General features: G+C 50.0%; 1 protein-coding gene across 1 annotated transcript in view; it reads right to left on the bottom strand.

Annotated features, from left to right (window-relative positions):
* The window catches only part of PARP16 (poly (ADP-ribose) polymerase family, member 16), a 41,152-nt gene that overhangs the window by 16,541 nt on the left and 4,358 nt on the right, over positions 1-20,253 (bottom strand). The window contains exon 2 of the mRNA XM_009887416.1: positions 19,231-19,318. Within this exon, the coding sequence (XP_009885718.1) occupies positions 19,231-19,318 (88 nt within the window). The remainder of the gene's footprint in view (positions 1-19,230; positions 19,319-20,253) is intronic.

Here is a 20,253-nt window from a genome sequence, read left to right as displayed (position 1 = left end):
AGAGTGACTTGCAAGCTCCGGAGGTGCATCTTCCCTTCCTTCAGCTCTGCAAATCACTCTGTTCCTCCATCGGCTTGAGGACAAAGGTAGAAAATTCTTGGGTTTTGGAAAAATCTTGGGAAACCTTTGCTGAAGGGAGATGAAGTGGGGAGACTTAGGATTGTCTGCAAGGTGGTTAAAAAACAACGGGCCATACTGAGTGAGTGCAAAGGTTCATCCAGACCTGAACCCTCTCCCCAGAGGAAGATGAGGGTGGTGCTCGGAGAAGAAATAAAGCAGGAGAGGGACAGGCAGGGTGTTTGTGGTGTGCTCTGCAGCCTCCGTTTGTGCTCAGGGACTTTCCAGGTCAGATGGGGGATGTTTGAGTTGAAGAGAATCAACCAAGCTCTGAGGTGTGGGGCAAATGGCCGTGGCACAGAAAGCAAATTAAAAGTGCCGCCTGGACAGGGGTGTTGCCCCACTCCCAGACTCCCCACCTCAGGCTTTGACTTCTGAAATGAAGTGAGGTGAAAGCTTGCCTCCCCCCTTGCAGCACGCTGTGTGCCAGCACATCTCCGGATCCTGGAGATGGTTCCCGTGCAAAAGTTGCAGCGGCGACTCCCAGGACTGTTGAAAGCGAAGATGAAAAGAACAGTCAGAGACCTGAAAAAACCGGGAGAGGTTTTCCAGCTGCTTTCTTGCATCGTCTGGGTTACACCACCTGCTAACCCTCTCCCAAACCAGTGCTGTTGGGAAAGGTGGGTGTCTCTGGGAACCCACCTGCTGCCATGGCTGCAAAAGCAATCACATGAAAACCTCCAGGGATGCAGTGATGCTATTTTCCACACATTTTGTTTTTCTCTTTATTAGCTAGGTATAAACTTTCCCCATAGAAACCTAAGATTAATCCAATCGCCGGCCCATCAGCTATTTATTTAAAGAGGTAAGTCCTCATCTTGTATTTTGGCCATCAATCCCTATTAGTTTCCCTATATGGTTGATTGAATAGTCCATTGCCTGTACTAATAAGCACCCATTAGTTGTCCCACAGAGCTTTAGTTTTATTAGAAACAATTCACGTCGGTCTAGGCCAGATGAAATGCTTTTAGCTGGATTGGTTTGATTGCATTACTTGGAAGGTGGCATCTGAGCACCCGGAAGGTTAGAGAGATGCAGCATCCCACTAAGCTGCTTTTGCACATACGCAATGCAGGAGAAACGCAGATGATGCCGCTGTGAGCGAGGTGAGGATTTGCTGCAAAGGCACATGGAGCGCATTTAAATCTGCAGAAATGGCTCTTTGGTTTGCCCCATTTGGTTCAGTCTGGAAGGAAGGGTCAGGTTTGCTCCAAGGATTCGAAGCAAATGTTCCTATCGCCTTCCCTCTGGCTTTGGGCTTTCGAAAGCTGGTGGAGCTCAGGATTTACCGTTGGTGTTTCTCTTCCCTGAGAAGAGAAGTCCTGAAATTCCCCTTTTCACAGCATTTTGGGCTGCGGTAAGCTGTTTACAAGCAATTTGGCTCGCCACTCTGCAAAAAAAAAAAAAAAAAAAAAAAAAAAAAAAAAAAAAAAAAGACGTGTAGAAGGCAGGAATTGCTGCAAATCACTATTCAGCTGCTCTTCATCACACCAGCTCTGGCTTCCATCTACCCGACAGCCCCGCTAAAAGGATAATAATGCTTTAAAAATTAGAGTCAGCCGAACAACTACTTCATAAATTCATGGCCTTGCCCTGATCCTTTCCAGAAGTTTTTCTTTCAGATCGAGTCCGCATCAGACCTTAGATTCCTTTCCTCTGGATATGCTGCTGCTTTTCTGCTTTCCAAGCGCTCGCCGGGTCACCCAGCTATGCAAAGGGGGTTACCAATTATCTGTCATTAGCTCAACATAAACAAGCCTCCTTTCAGGATAATCTTGTCATCTCTCCTTCAGAGAACACGGGATAATCTCTCCGTGATATTGTCTCAGTGTGGGATTTTGTCCTTGATAGATAAACTGGTCCTGAAATCCTATTAAGAGCTGTTCTCCCTCCCCTGAAAAGAGACAAACTCACGAACGAAACAAACTCCTGGCAAACTCGGAAGAGACCCTTAGCTTTGTCCACCTGATGGGAAACAGCTCTGTTTTGCAGCAGCTTTTTCCATCTGGACCGCTTCTGAAAACAATTGAAGATCTAACACAGCCCCGGCTTTCGTATGGGACTGATGGTCCTTCTCAGTTCATCAAATCCACCTCGAGCTACCAGCAGGCAACCATGGCAAATATACTGGGGGCTTGCTGGAGAGGTGGTGGGAAGGCAGCACTTGGTGGAAAGGCCAGCTGGCTGGGTGATAGAGCATCTTTTAAGTCAAAGGCATGTCCTGCCTGTGTTGAGGGATGAATTGCCCCATTGGGTTTTCCACATACGCCAGAGAAGTGGAGTGCTAGAGGAGTCGGATGGGAGAGCTCTCACTGTTGTGAACTGAAGGCAAGGCTCAGCTTTATCGTTCTGCTTCATAATTTGGGGAATCCCAGCAGGAAGAGTACCTGGCTGGCAACTTCAAGGATTTTCAGCCTTGTCCCGTAAAGAAGAGGACCTCTTAGTCTATGTGTCCTTCTCCCAGAATAACTCTGACCCCAGTGTCTGAATTTATCTGCAAGAAGAGAATGACAGAGCCCTCTAAAGCTTTCAAGTTTCATAAAATAGAGATTTCCATCCTTGGAGAAGTGTAATGGCTCTGCAAACATTGAAGTCCCTATAAAACCTAATGTTTCAGGCCCTTTAAACCACCCTGAGAAGTTCTGCTTTGGCAAAAGTGCTGTAGAGGGAGTATTTGCTGCTCATTATGGCTGAGGAAATGTGAAAACCAGCAACCTGGCCGACACTGAGCCCTCCACAGCTCATGAAACCAGTAGTTTGGTCCATGCCTTCCCTTTCTCCTCTCTCTCCCTCCCAGCTCCATGCACCCAGGGCAGCCATCCCCACCACGTGCCACTGCACCGTCCACCAAGACAGGAGCAGTGAAAACCCTTCCACTGGCCTTGTTGGGTCCAGAGCAAATGAGGGACCCAAAGGTGCCACAGCAAACCCCGTGAAAAGCATCTCGGTGGCCAAACTGGGAGGTGAACCTCAGTGGGAGTCGGGCTGGTGCTCCGACTCCTGTCAGAGGAGCCTGATGCAAAGCGCCGTTATCCGTGACCGTGCGGAGATGCTGAGCATGGCTGGGACAAGGCTGCTGGGTGCCTGTCACATACCTGAGTGCAGCCTCATCGGCCATCGAAAACTGCCTATGGAAACGTTGTCTTTGCTGGACTTCTTGGTTTGCGAGGAAAAAGGGTGGTGGCATTGATGGGTGCTCGGTGGCCTTCTTGCTCTTGAGTTGGTAATACATTGCCTTTTTTTTTTTTTTTTTCCCTCATAGAAAAATGTGGTAACGCAGCGCTGCTGATTTCCCATGAATAAATAAAATCAATAACAAACATCCCGAACTCAGACAAAAAACACCTCTGTCTTTAAAGATACCCAGGTCTTCCTATGCCTGGGATTAAAGAGGAGCCTTGCAGAGAGGAAACTTAATAATACACGACGGCGATCAGGCTCCAGGGAACCAGGAAAGGTTATTAGGATCCACATTTCCTTGAAGCACAGTTTTGTACCCTGCTTAAGTCAGGAGTTTATTATTAATAGCAATATTTTGCATTACTACACCTCCTCAGACATGAGAGCCCTGGAGCCCTTTGCATGGTGGCGGTGGGTTTTTAGCCTGGATTTCTCCTATGGTTTCCTCTTTAATCTTGGGGGGGCTTGTCTTAAACTTTTGGTGCCTCTTCTTAGAGGCACAACAAATAAATAGAGAATTTATTTTTGAGCACCGAATCTGAAAATGGCAATGTATTGGCTGGTTTCCCGTAGCAGGTTCATGCCTCTTGGTCAACGAGTAGATTTTTAAGATGCCGACACCACTGCAATAAATACAAACTGCATCTTTTTAGCAATCCCTGCTTACTTCAGATTTAGGGTCTTTATGTCATTAAGGGAAGTTATGACAGTACAAGAAAAACAAATCCATCAGTCTTGAGGGGGAGTTTGAAAGTGGTTTTTTTTAAAGTACATGGATTTGATGAAAAATATTGAGTGAGGTGTAAAAAAGGAAATCTCTTATTTTAGAAATCTGACAACTCCAGCAAAGTGAAATTGCTTCTCAAGGGATGTCAGCGGGAAGAGGGAGCCTACCCAAGTCTGGGATTCATAAAAAAGGAAAGAAAGTAGTCTATGTTGTCTTAGATTTTTGGGTTTTTTACTTACTCAGAGCTGTTCAACCGTGGAGGACTCCAGTCCGTGCTGTGTGTTAGTAGGGTTTGTTGTGCGCGAGGATCAGTGTCTCCCCGTAGCTGTGTTCATGTCTGAAAATAGTCACGGTGATTTAAATCTCTTTGGTCCTTCTCCTTCTTGGCGTTCTGCTTTTTTGGCCTCCTCTGGGCATTGGGAGGCAGGCGGGTGCTTCCCCCGCGAGTCGAGAAGCGCATCTCCCACTCTTTGAGATGTGCAAGAAGGAATCTTCGGGCTTCTCCAGATTTTGGGGGGAAAGTATGAATACTTTTGGGGGAAAGTATGAAAACCTGAGATATATGAATATATCTCATATAATAAGACCCATTCTCTTCCAGTGGTGTGTTGCCATGTCCCACCACTCCTACATTGCCCTAGTGCCCGTCAGTAATTTTCCATGGTGCAAACAATAAATTTAACCCTGTAGATTAATTTTGGTGGAGCTGCAGCAGGGTCCGGGTCCGGCACGTCTGCCACCAGCAGAGCCATGAGCAGCTGGGAGAAGGGTCTCTCCTTCTCGCTGCAGAAACCGCTGGGTCTGTAACACGTCTCCTGTGCAGCATCCTCGCCCCGAGGACTGGCAAGCATGCGTCCGATCTTCAAAAATAAATCCATCACGGGAGCAGGGAACGGATGAAGCCACTGCAGATATAAAGGTCAAATTATAAAGGCCATGTTAAAATATGCTCATAGGAAATGACAGCTTATAAGTACTCTGTTATCTAATTACTTCTGTCAGGCAGATAAGTCTGGACAGCAATTATTTTTAACCTAAATCACACAAACAACTGCTGTAGGAGCTTTCCTGGTTCTCAACATTTCTTTTAATTATCGTTTTTTGGGCAAAATGTGGAGCTTTGCAGGACAAAGAGCTGTCTTAAAGGGTTGGTTTTCACTTTCTCCGGAGTCTGAAGGTGGGGACGCTGCTTTGGTTGTCCTTTTTCCCCCCTTCTGAGAACAGTCAACCCCATGCGTTGCAGTCCACGGGCAGCCCGCAGTGCTGAGCCATGTTTGCATCCCATATGGAGGGGACTGAGGTTTATTTTCCCGCTGACATCACTGGAAACTGGCAAAGGAGCGAGCCGTGGCTGAAGACAGAAATTCCTCATGCAGGAGGAGGGCAGCCCCTGGGTCCTGATGGGTTGGTGAGATGGACGTTAGCATGGTGATTTGGAGAGGCTGAGAGCCGGTCCTTACCCTGCTGCAGGCTCATTGCATGACCTCAGGCCAGGCATGGGGTTGAGCAAGGGACTGCACCCGAGAGAGGAGCCACGCAGGAGCACACGGGGCTTGTGGTCTACGCAGACACACGAGAATGGAGATCACAGTCTCTGACTCCATCTCTAACTGCACCCAAAGCGATGCCGTGAGATGACCCTAAGCCCAGAGCAAGAGCATGGGATGGGAAACCACGTTGCCCGTTTGCATGCGGATGTCACAGCCTTTTGGCCCAGCCTGGCACACAAAATGCAGGTCTCCTCTTGGTCCAGCATCAGCTTCCAGCCTCCGCATGATCTAAAACCTTTCCTCATGTTCCTGGAGAAGCTTTCTAGCCAAAAATATTTCTCTGTGCTTTATGGAGAGATCTTGGGACCACGTATCATCTTACATAGCGCTTCAGTGTTGGCTCTTTGACCTGTGCCTGGGGGAGATGCCCCCATTCTCTCAAGGTCTTTTGAATATCAGCAGAGACGTTCATCATCCTGGGGCCTCAAGGAAGGTATTGATCAGGTATGATGAATCGACATATGTGTCGTGCAGGAGGAATGACTAGTTAGTGGATGAAAGATGTGAGAGCTCCTGCTTTCATCCCAGGTCGCTCTTTGTTCCTCCTCCCTGATGCGAGGTTCTCCCTACCCTGGTGGTGTGGGAGATGCAAAGGAGAGCGAGAGACGGGCTGCGGGACAGGAGCCAACGGGTGTTGGTGGCACATTCTTCTGGGCACATAGCCTGGGTCTTACTGGGTGGCATCACCACAGTTGGCAATTGGATTTTGGGGGAAGGAAGGTTAAGCAAAACGCTGCTTTGGTTGGTGGCAGTGAAACCAAGAGGACCTGGTGCAGCAGATATCACCGGGGGACTCCTTGATGAAATAAAGTCTTTCTCCAGTTTTCCACCAATGCTATGGAGCTTAGACAGCCCTTTTGTCTGCAATGCAGCCCCAGCGGCTCGGGATGAACCTGTTACCACCACAGTCTGAGCAGGACAGTGAACGACACCCCAGCAGTACCCTTCCAAACCGGAGAGATTTCCAAACCAGGGGCGTTTGTTCTGCAAGCAGCATTAGTGTTATTATACCAACTGAAACTGCTAACGAGCAGCTTTGGTAAAGATCTACTGGTTTAAATTGAATTTTCCCTCTCTCTCCCACTCTCTACAGATCTTTTATTTTGAAGAAGCATAATTCATTTCACCTCCAAGGCTAAAATGTCACCTTCTTTTAGCTTTCCAACTTGGCCTGGCTGATGCATCCCTGAGTGGCAGGTTTGCAGCGATGCTCCAGCCACGTGGCACAGAGAGGTGCCACATTATATGGTCCATAGGGACCACCAGGGACACGGGCGGGTGCTTGAAGCACCAACACTAAAAAATACCCATAGCAGGATAGCTTTGGAGGTCCATAGCTTTGGAGACAAAGTGAGGAAGGAGGAGATGCCACGTGCCTCTCAGTCGCGCCGCTCTCCCAGGCTGCAGGAATTACTGCAAATAGTGATTTATTAAATTTTTGTAAACCCACACAGTATTGCATGTCCCCACTGAGAGCATTCTACACGAGATGCCATTCCAAAGGAGGGCTGCTTCTCATTGACGTTTTTCACCCCTGATTTTTTCTCTATATGAACATTTTGGGAAGAAAAGCACATTATTCCAAATGCGATTAAGTAATTTGGAAGAGGATTATGGTGTTTTGGAATAACACCCTCTTATTCCAGAATGAGATCAGTCATACGGGGAGTTAATCAGAAACAGCTATTTTGCTCCTATGGGGAGCCTCCACCACCATGATGAACAGTCGGACTACCGGAGTCGCTCCCACCGCCTGCTGCCCTCTGGTGCCTTCTTCCACCCATGGGGTATAAGGCCAGCTGGCGCGTTATGGCTCAATAATTAGCGATATAATTTAATTATTTCAGGGCTTGACTCTGGGCTTTTTGTAGTAGTGAAGACCTGAGAGTTCTCCAAAGAAATTGCAGCAAATAAGCATTTCATGGACTGAAAATCAAGATGAGTCGTAAAGGACTGTTGCCTTCAAGAGGTGTTTGCTTCCCCAAAAGCCTCTCCATTTCTTTTGGTAAGGGCTGGACCAAACCACAGCGGAGGCATCTGCCTTTGCACCGACAGCATCGCTCTTCCCATCGGCCGTGGGGCTGTATGAGCTGCATCCCTTGGCCACAGTCCCGAAGGGCATCAGCATCGCCCGCAACGCTGCATCCTCCGCATGCGCGCACGACTCCGCCGCCGCAGCCGTCGCACTTCGTGATGCGACAACCCAGAAGCTACGGGCTTCCGTATGCCACAAATTGGGTTTTTTCATCTTCTGATATGTATTTATTATTGAAAATTAAAGGGTTTCCTAAATTTTTATTTCCGAGCTGGGCCAAACACAGCTTAGGCAGTAAGCAATTCATATTTATTTCCAGCTCGAGAAGGAAAAATATAACTTCTTTCCTCGTGTTTCTGTAATTTCTTTTCTGTGCATATGCAAATTGCTGGTTTATTTGTGCAAGATTTATGCAGCTAAATGATGGGGAATTATAGAGGCAATTCAGCACTTAGAAAGGAGAGAGACAATTGCCGCAATTTGCTTGTGCCATGCGTTAATTCCTTCAGAAAATGCTTTTGCTCATTTATTTGCACCGAGCACCGATTTCTGCGCCCTTAAGCAAGCTTGGGAAATTTTCTCCAGGGTCAATATACTGCAAATGGTATATATTTCTTTCCGCCTGTGCCATCGCCTCCCCATAATACTTTATAGCAATTAGTAACAATAATGAAATATAGCTGTGATTTCTCAGCGCTGGAGAAATGCAGCCAGCGCTTGTGAATCAAGTACATTTTCTGGTCAAATTGGCCATTTAAGCATGCTGCTCAGGAAGCTTTAAATCCACCTCGATGGATCGCTATGAGCTAAGCTCCATGGGGGGGAGAAAACACTGTTGGAAGCAGATTTTTTCTCTCATTTTTTGACTGCCAAAACTGAACCTGCTCTGCGAGGTGATGGTCACAGGTTCGAGGGAGCCTCTCACCCTGGCACGAGCTGATGCATCGTTCATGCTCACGAACGTCGTCCTTGCTGATGCGGCAAGACGTTGGCTTGCAAAGGCAGTGGCAGCAAGAACTGGGGCATTTTGCAGGTTTTCCTCCACGTACCTCCTCGCATGAGGCTGAGCAGGGAAATCCCACGGGGCTGGGGTCATAGAATCATTTAGGTTAGAAAAGTCCCTTAAGATCATTGAGTCCAACCATAAACCTAATGCTGCCCAGTTACCACTAAACCATGTCCCTCAGCACCACATCTATGCCTCCAGGGATGGCGACTCAACTGCTTCCCTGGGCAGCCTGTTCCAATGTTTGATAACCCTTTCAGTGAAGAAATTTTTCCTAATACCCACCCTAAACCTCCCCTGGCGCAACTTCAGGCCGTTTCCTCTTGTCCTATCACTTGTCACTTGGGAGAAGAGACCGACCCCCACCTCGCTCCAACCTCCTTTCAGGGAGCTGTCGAGAGCAAGAAGGTCTCCCCTCAGCCTCCTCTTCTCCAGGCTGAACACCCCCAGGTCCCTCAGCCGCTCCTCATCAGACGTGTGCTCCAGACCCCTCACCAGCTCCGTTGCTCTTCTCTGGACACCCTCCAACACCTCTATGTCCTTCTTGTGGCCCAAAACTGAACACAGCACTCGAGGTGGGGCCTCACCAGTGCTGAGTTCAGGGGGACGATCACTCCCCCAGTCCTGCTGGCCACACTATTCCTGATACAGGCCAGGATGCCATTGGCCTTCTTGGCCACTTGGGCACACTGCTGGCTCAGACTCAGCCTTCTGTCGACCAACACCCCCAGGTCCTTTACCACCAGGCAGCTTTCCAGCCACTCATCCCCAAGCCTGTAGTGTGTCATGGGGTCGTGGTGACCCAAGTGCAGGACCTGGCAGTGAGCATAATGCCTTAGATCTGGCGCCCGGATGCAGGATGGAGACTGGACACAGGGATGGAGGTCCAGAGCCCCGGGAGCTAACCTGGAGGTCCTGCAAAAGGACTTGTTGTAGTTAAATGTCACAAGACAGCTGGTGCCCAGCACTTAGGAGAAAGGGAAGTGATTTAGGTTTGGCCATTATCAGAAAAACATGTGTGGAGGACGGGGCAATGAGAAGAGCAGCCGTTTTCTATTAGGATAAGAGTAGGTCAGGTGTAGTTAAAACTGGGTAAATGGAGCAGGAAATGTGGCTGTATATTACTCACCCAAGATATATTGCACACATTAGCTTTGTTTGATCGGGTTATTCGGAGATTCGGCGCTCTGAGTGGTGTTTTAGGGTGGCCAAATCCAGGCTTTGTACTCTATTAAAATAAATATATTGCTAGTGTTTAATAAAGTTGCTGAGTTTGAATGTAACCGAGAGTCTGCAAGCGGTCTTTTCTGGAAGTCTGCGGTCTTAATGACTCCATGCCTGCGATGAGCTTTTGAAGGTGGAAGGTGTGATATTAATATTGTTTATGTAGCAAAATAATTTATGAATATTCATTTAATGATGTTACCAGCTTCCAATGTGTTTCTGCTCTTGGGAGCTCTAATGGTTTTTCTATCCTGGTGGAGAGCTGCCTCCTGCAAGGGCTGGAGGCTTTACTGCAAGCGCTCGCGGGCTAACCTGTGCCGTAGAAATGTGTCCGGGCTGGGGGAACAAGGCTGGTCTGAAATTCGGCTATGAAAACCGCACTGGTTTTGCAGGAGGATTAGGAAAATATGTGCTTTTCTCTATTAAAAAGCCGCGTGCAGTGCAGACAGCATCATTGGTACTGGGCAAGTGAAAAATGTGTTGGGGTTGGTTTTGGTGCTTGAAGCTTTTGAGTCTCAATGAAGAATTGCGTGTCCGTTCCAAAGCAGAAAAGTGGAGAAGGAGCCGCTAAGGCGGACAGTCCTTATATGCTAAACTTAATTTGAATTAGGTGATGTTCTAAAAAACAATACATTTTATCTCAACTGTGTCCTGTGCAGCATCTTTGTCTGCATTTACCTTTGATGCTCATTGACCCACCCCTTGGTGCATAGACAAGCTGTTTATGGTGTCCTCCTTCCTAACCTCTGGGATAAATACGTCTGATAAATATGTGTTTCTAGCACGGCAGCATCCCTCTTTCCTTTCAGTGATGGAGGACTGAGGTCCGGGTCCTTCTGGATCCCCATGGCCAGGCTCACCCTGTGGTTTGGTGACGTGGCGAAGCAGAGCAAACCTCCCCGGGGGCCAAATGCTGCTCTGGGGCTCATCTCATCTCTGATAACTCCAGATTTAGGCATCCCAGCAGGAGTGGGAATGAGTCCGGGTGGGGAACCTCAGCCAAATCTTGGACCTGTTTCTTTCCCACTTGAGACCTCCCAAATCCTGGTGTCTGAAGAGGAGCCTCTGCTGCAGCTAAAGATGTTGCTGCATGTGCAAAGAGAAAACCAAACCAAGTGTCCCGGCTGTGGGGAGGCTTTCCCGGCTCCCCGTTCCTCGGGCTGCCCCGGGGCGATGTTCGGTGCATCATCCGCAACCGCGGGCCCATCTGCGGGCAGTAAATCCCGTGGCAGCGTTGGGGGCTGACCGCGGCTTCGTTCCCTCTTTGCCTCCGACAAAGCTTTATTGTTTCGGCATGACCTGCTTTTAGGAGCCCCCTGAGGTCCAGCCATATATCTGTCCTTGCCAAATCCTGGAGGACGGCTGGGACCTCGGCAGGGTCAGCAAAAGGGTACGTCACGGCTGGACGGCAATTATCCCCCGGGCTGGGAAAAGCCAGGGCCAAGGCTGCGCCGTGACCTGGAGTCTTTTAAAAAAAATCTTTGAAGGGTCCCAGGGTAGCGAAGCGCCGGGTTGCTCTGCAGCAGCATGTCCGCCGCATCCTCTGCAGAATAATTTCCCTCCTTCTCCTTAATGGTAATTATTTTTTGGACATCGCATAGTGAAGACGTAACGCTTTGCCCTTCCCTGGGCACTCCTGGGCTGGTGGGGAACGCCCTTTGACTCTAAGATGGGCGGTTTCTGACGAAATCCCGCAGGACCGAAGTGCCGTGCTTCGAGCCTGTGGGTTCATTAGTTTCCCGTTTCCCATCTCCAGGTACCCTCTGCCCGGCAGAGCCACTAAATGGGGTTAAACCCGAAAGAAATGGCAAAGCACAAGTATGCAAACCGCGGGCTTGTGTTAAATGGGAGACGAGAAGCAGAGCCTGGATGGTAACAGGCAAAATAAAACACGGTGATTTGTGGCCAGGACAGCTCGGGAGGGGACAGCCGGGGAGGTGTCACTGTCCCCTTCATGATGGGCTTGAGGGGAGGCAGCTGCTCCAGAGGGAAGCCTCTGCGTGCCTCCTCCTGATGCTCAACAGCGCTTTATTTATTTAATCTCCCCTAAGGAGAAGCAGCCCAATTCCTGGCCGCAAGCAAACTCCATCCCCAGGAGCGAGCGGCAGCGCCCGGCCAGCGCCTTCCCGCGGCTCTGGGGGGAGTGAAGGCTGCTGGCTCCCATGGCTTCTCTAAAATAAAAAATACATGGGCAGAAGGTGCTAGTTTTGGGGGGCGGGGGGGTGTGGAGAAGGATACTGTCGCCCCGGGGAGATGCCAGCGTGTCCTGTATGCATTAATGAAACACTTTCTTTCCGGTTAGGACTTGAAGGATGCTCATTGAAAATCAGGCTGCCATGGAAACCAAAGGTGTTTAGTCTTTTGGGAATGCTGTTGGACGGAGGCAGGGAGAGGTGTGGGAGGGGGAGGAACAGCCTCTGCAGATGAGGCATTTTAGCAAAACCCTTGATTTGCCATCGGTTGGTACCTGTCTGTTGCTTGCGGCTGCTAATTGTGGGAGAGAAGGGTTCATCTCTTTGCTGGATGCTTTTCCCGGCCACAGGGGCATCCTTGCCCTCGGCGCGTCCCTGCCTGGATGTGGCACGCGGACCCTCGTGGCCACAGAGGCTTTGCCGTAGCAGCAACACGGGGTCCGGAGGGGATGAGCGGCTGTGGATCCCTGAGCATCCTTCTTGCTTTTGGCACCAGGTCCCTGACGGGAGGCAGCAGGTTGGGGGACCTTTAACTGCTCAGACCCCCCCGGTCTCGGCAGGATGGGTGCTGGCGCCCCTCTCCCCTGCGCCCCCTGCCCCGCTCCGCAAGGATGAAGCCCGGGGAGGCGCAAGCACGGAGAAATAACGGAATTATTGCACCTCTCCTCCCTGCTCTGTCATGTACCATTTGTTTTAATTAACGCAGCACATCCGCGCCGTGACAGCGGTATTAACGAAGGTTAGGAGGTTATTGAGAAACAGTGTCGTCTTCCTACACCTTGTCACTTCGAGTGCTGTCCCCGAAGCATAGTCCCTCTCCTTCCCCTGCTCCTTCCCCTCTCCCAAGCTCTTACTGGGAGCCCCTGGCCACCGGCAGCAGCGGGGGGCTGAGCCTGCTCCCCCCCAGCCCCACGCAGCGCCTCACCATGAGAAATACTTACAGGCGTACGTTTTAATTAGGATAATTAAATGAGCTGCGCTAGGAAGAAGGACCGGAGTGGGTCCCTGTTGCACGCACGGCGCAGCTCTTCGCTGTGGCTCGTACAACACCCTGCAACACTTGGCTGCAGGCACCAATGCTGCTGGAGGTTGTTATTAAATCTAATTAATTGCAAAGATATCCAGCACTTCCCGTTGGATACCTTTTTATTAGGGGCTGCCGTGGCGGTCCGGTGCAGGGTGGGCAAGGTCAGGGAGCCAGGCAATGGCTCGGCCTGGGTTTGAAGGCAAAATGCAAAGAAATAGATAAAAACAGCAAAGCAGCCGCCTTCCCTCTCATCAAATGCTCCTGAAATCAGCACATTTTGCTAGAAAACCTCGGCTTTTTTCTGGGCGTGATGGAAAATCCTCGGCGATGGGGGCTGCGTTGGGCTTTCAGTGCCCTGAGATCAATTAACCTGTGATTTGGATTTCTCCTCCCGCAGCAGTTAATGCTCTGCCAGTGTTTTACCACCGTATCCAGATCCCTAATTACAGTGACTGCACGGATCAATTAGCAGCCGCTTAAATCCATTAGCAGCCCAGGCCCCTATAGCCCGTAGCAGCCCGTGGCCCATGGCCAGCAGCCCGTGGCTCATGGCCAGCAGCCCCCGCACATGGCGAAACAGCATGGGGAAGGACCCGTCCTCCCGGTACCCGCAGCTTATTTTAAATTTAAATTTTAATCTTGTTTTCCTTGTGGCACATCAGTAAAAACCGAGTGACGTCCTTAGCAGGGATGGCGGGCGTCTCCCAGCTCTGGGGTCGAAGGCTTCGGTGGGGGTTCTCCGGCGACTGATAAAATCAGCCTCTGGCCACTGAGATGCGCGAAGGCGGGTGGGATGGGTTTGCGTCGGGGTTGCACAAACCCGCTGCTTCTTTTCTTTCAATTTGCGCTTTGTCTGGCTGCCAAGGTTTCATTTCTCTGGGATTTCGGCATCACCTGTCTTGAAACATTCATTATCTGAGGGAAAAGCCAAAACCTTTCCTGGGGTCTCATCCAGGGGGATGATGGAACCAGGGTGGAAAGTGGAGGCAGTAGGTGAATGCATTTTCGTACCTGAAGCCATAAGGGAAGACAAATATTTTCTCTGTGCCTCAGTTTCTCTGTTGGAAATGTGAACATTGCCTCTACCCGCAGTGCTCCAGGTCACGCAGATTCAGAGCTCGGCGGTTTAAGTTAAATGGTTTATCATCAACTGCAGGAGAACTGGGAGCCAGCCAGGTCGGTGGGGTGGCTGAGGTTAAAGGATGGAGATGAAGTTCCAGGCTCTTCATGAAGTCATCTTGATGTACTGGTGAGCACACGCGCCTCAAATACAAGGGTTCCATTCCAAATATAAGCATCTGAATTCACTTTTTCTCATATACTGAAAGAGGATAGTGAATAACATCCAAAATATTCCCCAAAGAGGTTGTTTCTTTCAAGGTCTCCCCAAAAACTGCAGGTTAAAAAGTCCTGGGAGAAGCTTGAGACTGTTAACCAAATCTTGTAACATCCAGCATCTCACATACAGGGACTTCTTTCCTCTTTTCCTTCCTCTGATGAAAGGATTCACCAGGTTTGATGGTGGCACATCCCAACCTGCATGGCCCCGTGTCCAGGGTGGTGGCCCGGCTGTCCCCAAGCAGAGCCCCGTGTCCCCAGCAAGGAGGACCCCTCTGCATTTTAAAAATCTAAATAGCTTGGAAGATGCTTTTTTTCCTTTCATAATGATAGCAAAAAAATCCCCAAATTAAGCTGCCATGAAAAGTGCAACATTTGGAATGGGGCTGAGGGCCCCCCCTATGCTGGAGACCCCGTGGGGACTGTACTGGTCCATGGGGTGGGGTGGTCCATGGGGCAACTCGGGGGTCCCTGGGAGCACCTGGGGGAGGAGGGGGGCGGAGCTTGTTTCCCAAACTGAAATCATAAATCGCACATGTAAGAAGTCACTCGGGGCACTCTCTAAACCAGCATGCGGCAACGGTAAATATTTCTCATCTAAAGGATTATTTTCTCTTTGGGAAGCGGAACGCTCTGTGTGTGACTTATCTCGTTTCTAGATCGACGTACGCGGGGTTTTATAGGCACGTGTGCCCTTCTATCTGCTCATGGTTAGTTGGTAATGCAAAAACATATGCGCTGTCGTGCACTTTTCTGTGTATTCCTGTTATGTGGGATACGAAAATAACTTGAGGATTAAAAAAAACCAAGCCAGTCTCGAGGATGGTATTGTTCGTGCTGGATAAAATGCTGTGAACAAAGCAATTGGCATCATTTCACTTGCAAATTGAGCAGCGAAGCAAAATACCATTTATGAAACTGTAATTTATTCTTGGAAAATCAAGCACTTACAATGTCGGCTTGTCGCAGGTTAAGTTACAGAAAAGGGAAAAAATAGATTAATGATGAACGTGACAACATTTCAGGGTAAATCATCGCAGCAAAAGCCTTTGAAAAGCTTCTACGCTCCCCGCACAAACTGGATTTTTATTTTTTTTTTCTTTCTCCCGAGAACATGAAACCAGCAATTGCTTTGGGGCTGCCGGCTGCAGCCGAGCAAGCGGTAGGAAGGTGCGGGGAGGTCCCGGCACCCCTTTGCCCCCACCCTGCTGCATCCCGTGCTGGGGAGCCCTCGCTGCCTTCAGAAGCCAAAACCCCAAAAAGTCTGGCTCATTATTTTTTTTTCTCCTTAATGATCCTCTTCCTTGCAGATGTGCACATTATGTTCTTATTTTTTGGTCCTGTGCAACTAAAACCAGGCAATGTAGACAAGCCAAGTTACCCCTCCGCTGGGAACATCATCGGTGCCACCACAATTGGGGCATCAAACCTCATCAGCCGCTCCTCCAGAGGAACCACAGGAGATGCTCCATGACCTGGTTCCTTGAAAAAGGTCTCCTCAGGGCTCCTTTCTGCCCTGGCTTTTCCTCCCCATCCCTCTCAGCCCTTTGTCTTCTGACCAGGAGACCACTCCCCACCTCGCCGGCCCCCCTTGGTAGCCAGCAGACGCCGTGGAGTCGTTGCAACCAGGCTGGGAAGAAAATTAATATAATTTGCACAAGATAAGGGCAGAGCTCATCAAAGTAAGTCAATAGGTGATTAAGAGGTCTGGCCTCATCTCCTGGAGTGGGGGAGTTTCTGGACCACTTAGAGCGGTGAATCCCAGCTTGGGGTCGCACTCCAGACGCGCGTCTTATGTCTTTATCAAGGGAAATACCAGAAAATAGTCCTAATCCCACCAATTTCTGCAGCAGCATCTTTTAAGATTTCATTCCAAGCGCTGTTTCCCCATCTCTTGCCTTGGGAACGTGGTCTTGGCAGGGAGGGAGGAAATTCCTGATCTGCCAAACAAAGTTTCAGATAAAGAAATTAATTAAATGGCCTCAAACATATCATTGCTGCTGGTGACCGTGTCGTGACTGGTACCCGACACCCCGCAGAGGGATGGGGGCTGTCTTGAGGGCCGTCCCGAGGAGTGTTTGGGGTTCACGGGGTGATGCAGGGCCGGGAGCGCACCCCTGGTTCCTTGGGGGAGGATGGGGTCGGGCAGGTGGAGGGGGGGCTGGGGAGGACCCTCGGTGGGAATCGCGTGATGTCTCTGCAGCAGCACAGTGCTTTCAGACCCATCTCCAGAGGGACACCCCTTTGTGACGGGTGGGCAGCTGTGATGAGTTCGCAAGTGCTCAGCGCAGGCGAGGTGACCGGGGCTGAATCTCAGCATCCCCACTCCTTTCCTCCAGTGCTTCAAACACTCCGCGTAAGCCCCTAGATGAGGGTTTCGTGCAATTATGATTTAATTCTGCCTTTTATGCCTTAGGTGGGCAGATAACATCAAATGCAGCGGGGTGGCGTGAGAAGAGGTGCGCTTTTTGCACGCCATTAAATCACAATCCGCGCAACGAGCTATTTGGGGCAGAAGCGGGTATTTCCATAACTCAGGCCGAAGCATCGCTCGTCTCCCCGTGGCGCTCGCCGAAGGTGATGGTAAATCGGAGTTCGCGACCCGCGGAGATATTGCCGGCTGTAATAGTGTGTCACGTATTAAGGGAGCATGTTTGAAACCACATTATATTATTAAAATTCATAGGAGTGATTTATAGGGTTTTTTAAAAACAGCAGCTTGCCAATATAAATTGGCTTAGGAAAGTCAACTGTAATCCACCCAGGTCCAAATAATGACATTTCCTCCAATACATCCAAAAAGCTGAAAAGCAGAAAATAATATCCAGGCTCCAGAGATAAGGGGAGCCCAGCGGCTGTGTTTAGGGACTGATGAATTTAGTTACTGTACCTTTATATTTATCGCTCAATAAACAAGACAAGCTCCTTTACGATGCCGAGCAAGACTAATTTAGCTATTTTAGCGCTGAGGAAATGGCTTTCTGGGCAAGATGAGGGTTTGAGAGTTTTGTATGAAATTAGGAGCCTTTTAATTTAGCCAAGGCAGCGAGCGTTGGTAGGCTCTGACGGTGCTGTGAATAACAGGGCTGGAGACCCCAATTTGAGGATTAAACCCCCCTCTGGACCAGGTCGGCAGCGGGTCGGGGTGCCCGGTCCTGGGTTTTGGGGGAGCCCTCACCGAGAGCGGGCGCAGCCTTTCGGGGCCGCCTGCGCCCGCTGATGAAGACGTTCCAGCTCTTGATTTTTAAAGATTATTTTTCGAGGCAGAGATCGTCGCCATAAAGGTTTTACAGCAGCCGTGCTGGAATTAAGCGCGGCTTCGTAAAAGTGTCAGCAAATGAAACAGTAATGCCCGAGCGGTATTAGTGCTACAATGACCTTTCGGATAGTTAGGGCTTTATGGGATATTATAAATTCTCCCTGTGTTGGCAGGGTTATAACCGGGACATTAGCAGTAACATCTCCAGCGATACCCGAGGCAGGAACCCGGTGTTTGGAGCCAAAACAACCAAACACAATTTTTTTTTTTTTTCCGCACTTCTGGAGCTGAAGAGCCGATATGAGAGGTTTCCAGCAGAAATTCGAGTGTGTGTGGTCAAAAGGACATTTATTTTATTAAAGATGAGCTTTGAACACTCAGGTAGGGGTGGTTTTTTTGAGACTACTAGTATTTCCAACAGCCAAAAATCAAAGCAATTTAAACGTATCGCTTGTGGGGGTTTTTTATTTCCTTAGTTTCTAAGACTTTAGATTAATATTGTCAAGCCTTTTTTATATTGCTGTGAAGGCAAGGAAAGTCCTTTTTTAATGAAAGCCATGAGCTTTATACAATACCTGGACTCTGCAGCTGCTATTTGAAGCACTGTATTCCACTGAACTTACACGGAAATCCCCCCGAGTAAGCTAGCGCTGATCTTTTTTTCACCTCTTGCATTGCCACTGGGAAACAAAATCAGTTTTTATGCTTGTATTTATTATGAAGTATATATTTAGACAATCCGTGCTGCAATTTAGCCCTTTCGAGAATTCCAGGGAGTTGTTTGGAGCGACTCTTCACTCACCTGCTCGTTGGAACCCTTTTTAGAAAGTGCTGCTGGGCTCGGTCTCGCTCATTTATTCCCCGCAGCCCTTCGCTTTGACTGTCCTTTGGCATCGGGAGCAGCAGCAGGAGGAGAGGACGGGGCTGTTTCTTTGGCCAACTCGTGGATAAATGGTGTTTTCCCAAAGCAGCCCGCCCTGGGGCTGCTGGGGATGGGCTTGGCTTTGCCACTAACACTGGGGACATGCCAGCTCCTCCGGACGAGCCCCATGCACCAGTCCTCGCTTGCAAAGCGGTTAATTACTTTCAGCAGCAGCTAATTGCCCCTGCATCCTCCACCCGGCATCAACGCCTCCGCGTGCTTAGGTGAGCTTTTAGAGGGGGGACTGAAACCATTTCTGTTGCTGTTAAGATGCTCAAAGCATCGACTGCATCAGCTTCCCGCATCCCTTGGGATGCACCATTTGCCTGAGCGTTGGGCGTTTAGGTTTTGTTGCGGGGTACCTGCTGGCTCTCATTAAAAGCCCAGCACCACGAGCGCACCCATCACTCACCGCACAGCTTGGCAGTGCCGACGGTGCGGGTTGAGACCTGGCAAACTCATTGCCTGGTGAAAGAAAGGCTCATCTGCAGGTTGTGATGCTTCTGAAGTGGCTGGTGGCAGCAGCCGCCCTTCTCCTGGGAGGGACTTTCTGGCTGTAGATGGTGCAAACGAAGCGAGAAAAAAGCTAAAAGGACCTGGAGAAAGCCAAAGGCGTTGCAATATTTCAAATTTGGCAGTGAATTGATGCTCACGGTCAGCCAGACGGCCAGGTCCTGCAGCAAGAGCTGCACGGAGGGGCACTGGCTCCAGCTCCCTTCCCTGCCTTTGCACAGGTAGCGCCTGAAAACATGACTGAAACAGTCAAAAAATACAGGACAGTGTAACCAGATTGGCTTTCTGGGTGGTGTGAGTTGGCCAAGCTCCTTCAGAACCTGCAGGGTTGTGTCTGTGTCCCCACTGTAGCCCTGTAGCGGCCATCTCTTCAGGTGGAATAAAGAAAACGGAGCCGGTGCTGAGCCAGCATCAACACGCTCCTTTCTCCGTGCAGCTCTGCAGCACATGGGATGGTTGCACGAGGGTGGCCCATGTTTCACAGCCCCCATTTTGGGGCAGGGGAACGCCTGCTGATACCATCAGCCCCGCGGATGCCGCTGTGTCATTAGGCTTTGGGCTCCATACATGTCTCTTCGGTACCTTGCGGAGATGGGAACGTTGGGTTTAAGCCCTCTGCCCGTGACACTGAGGTTTGTGCCATCCCCGTTGGTGGCGTGCCCACGGCTCGGCACTGCCCGCTCCCAGGGACGCTCATCCCACCTCGGCCATCGCAGACCAGTTTGCAGCTGGGCTGGAAAAAGGCCGGAGCATGGCTCTAATCTGGGGTTTCTGCAAAGAGCCACCAGGTAAAGCGATGCCCTGTTAGTGCCCGAGGCAGTGGGAAAAGCAGACAGCAGCAAAAGCCGAGCAAGAGCCAAGATTAATTGGAAATTAATTTGCACCTCCAAGCACGAGGTATCATACCATGACCCTGGAGGTCTTCAGCTCAACCCCCTCCCCGGCTGCCAAAAAGCCACCAGCAGCCCCTGGCGCTCCAGCCTGCTTCCCCTGATGGCTTGGGCCAAGGTTTATGAGCAAAGCAGCAAAAAAACCCAAACCCCAAACCTCCTCAGCCCTTAAAAACGGCATTTTGGAAGCTGCTCTTTGCGGGGAGCCAAATTCACCAGCTCCCCCCCGCCCCCATCCCACACGATCCCCACGCTGCAGCCCTGCTCTTGCTG

The sequence above is a fragment of the Charadrius vociferus genome, unplaced genomic scaffold, assembly GCF_000708025.1.
Source record: "Charadrius vociferus isolate BGI_N301 unplaced genomic scaffold, ASM70802v2 scaffold190, whole genome shotgun sequence".
NCBI classification, from domain to species: Eukaryota; Metazoa; Chordata; class Aves; order Charadriiformes; family Charadriidae; genus Charadrius; species Charadrius vociferus.
Note: the sequence above shows the minus strand (reverse complement) of the source record. Positions and strands in the feature narration are given on the sequence as shown.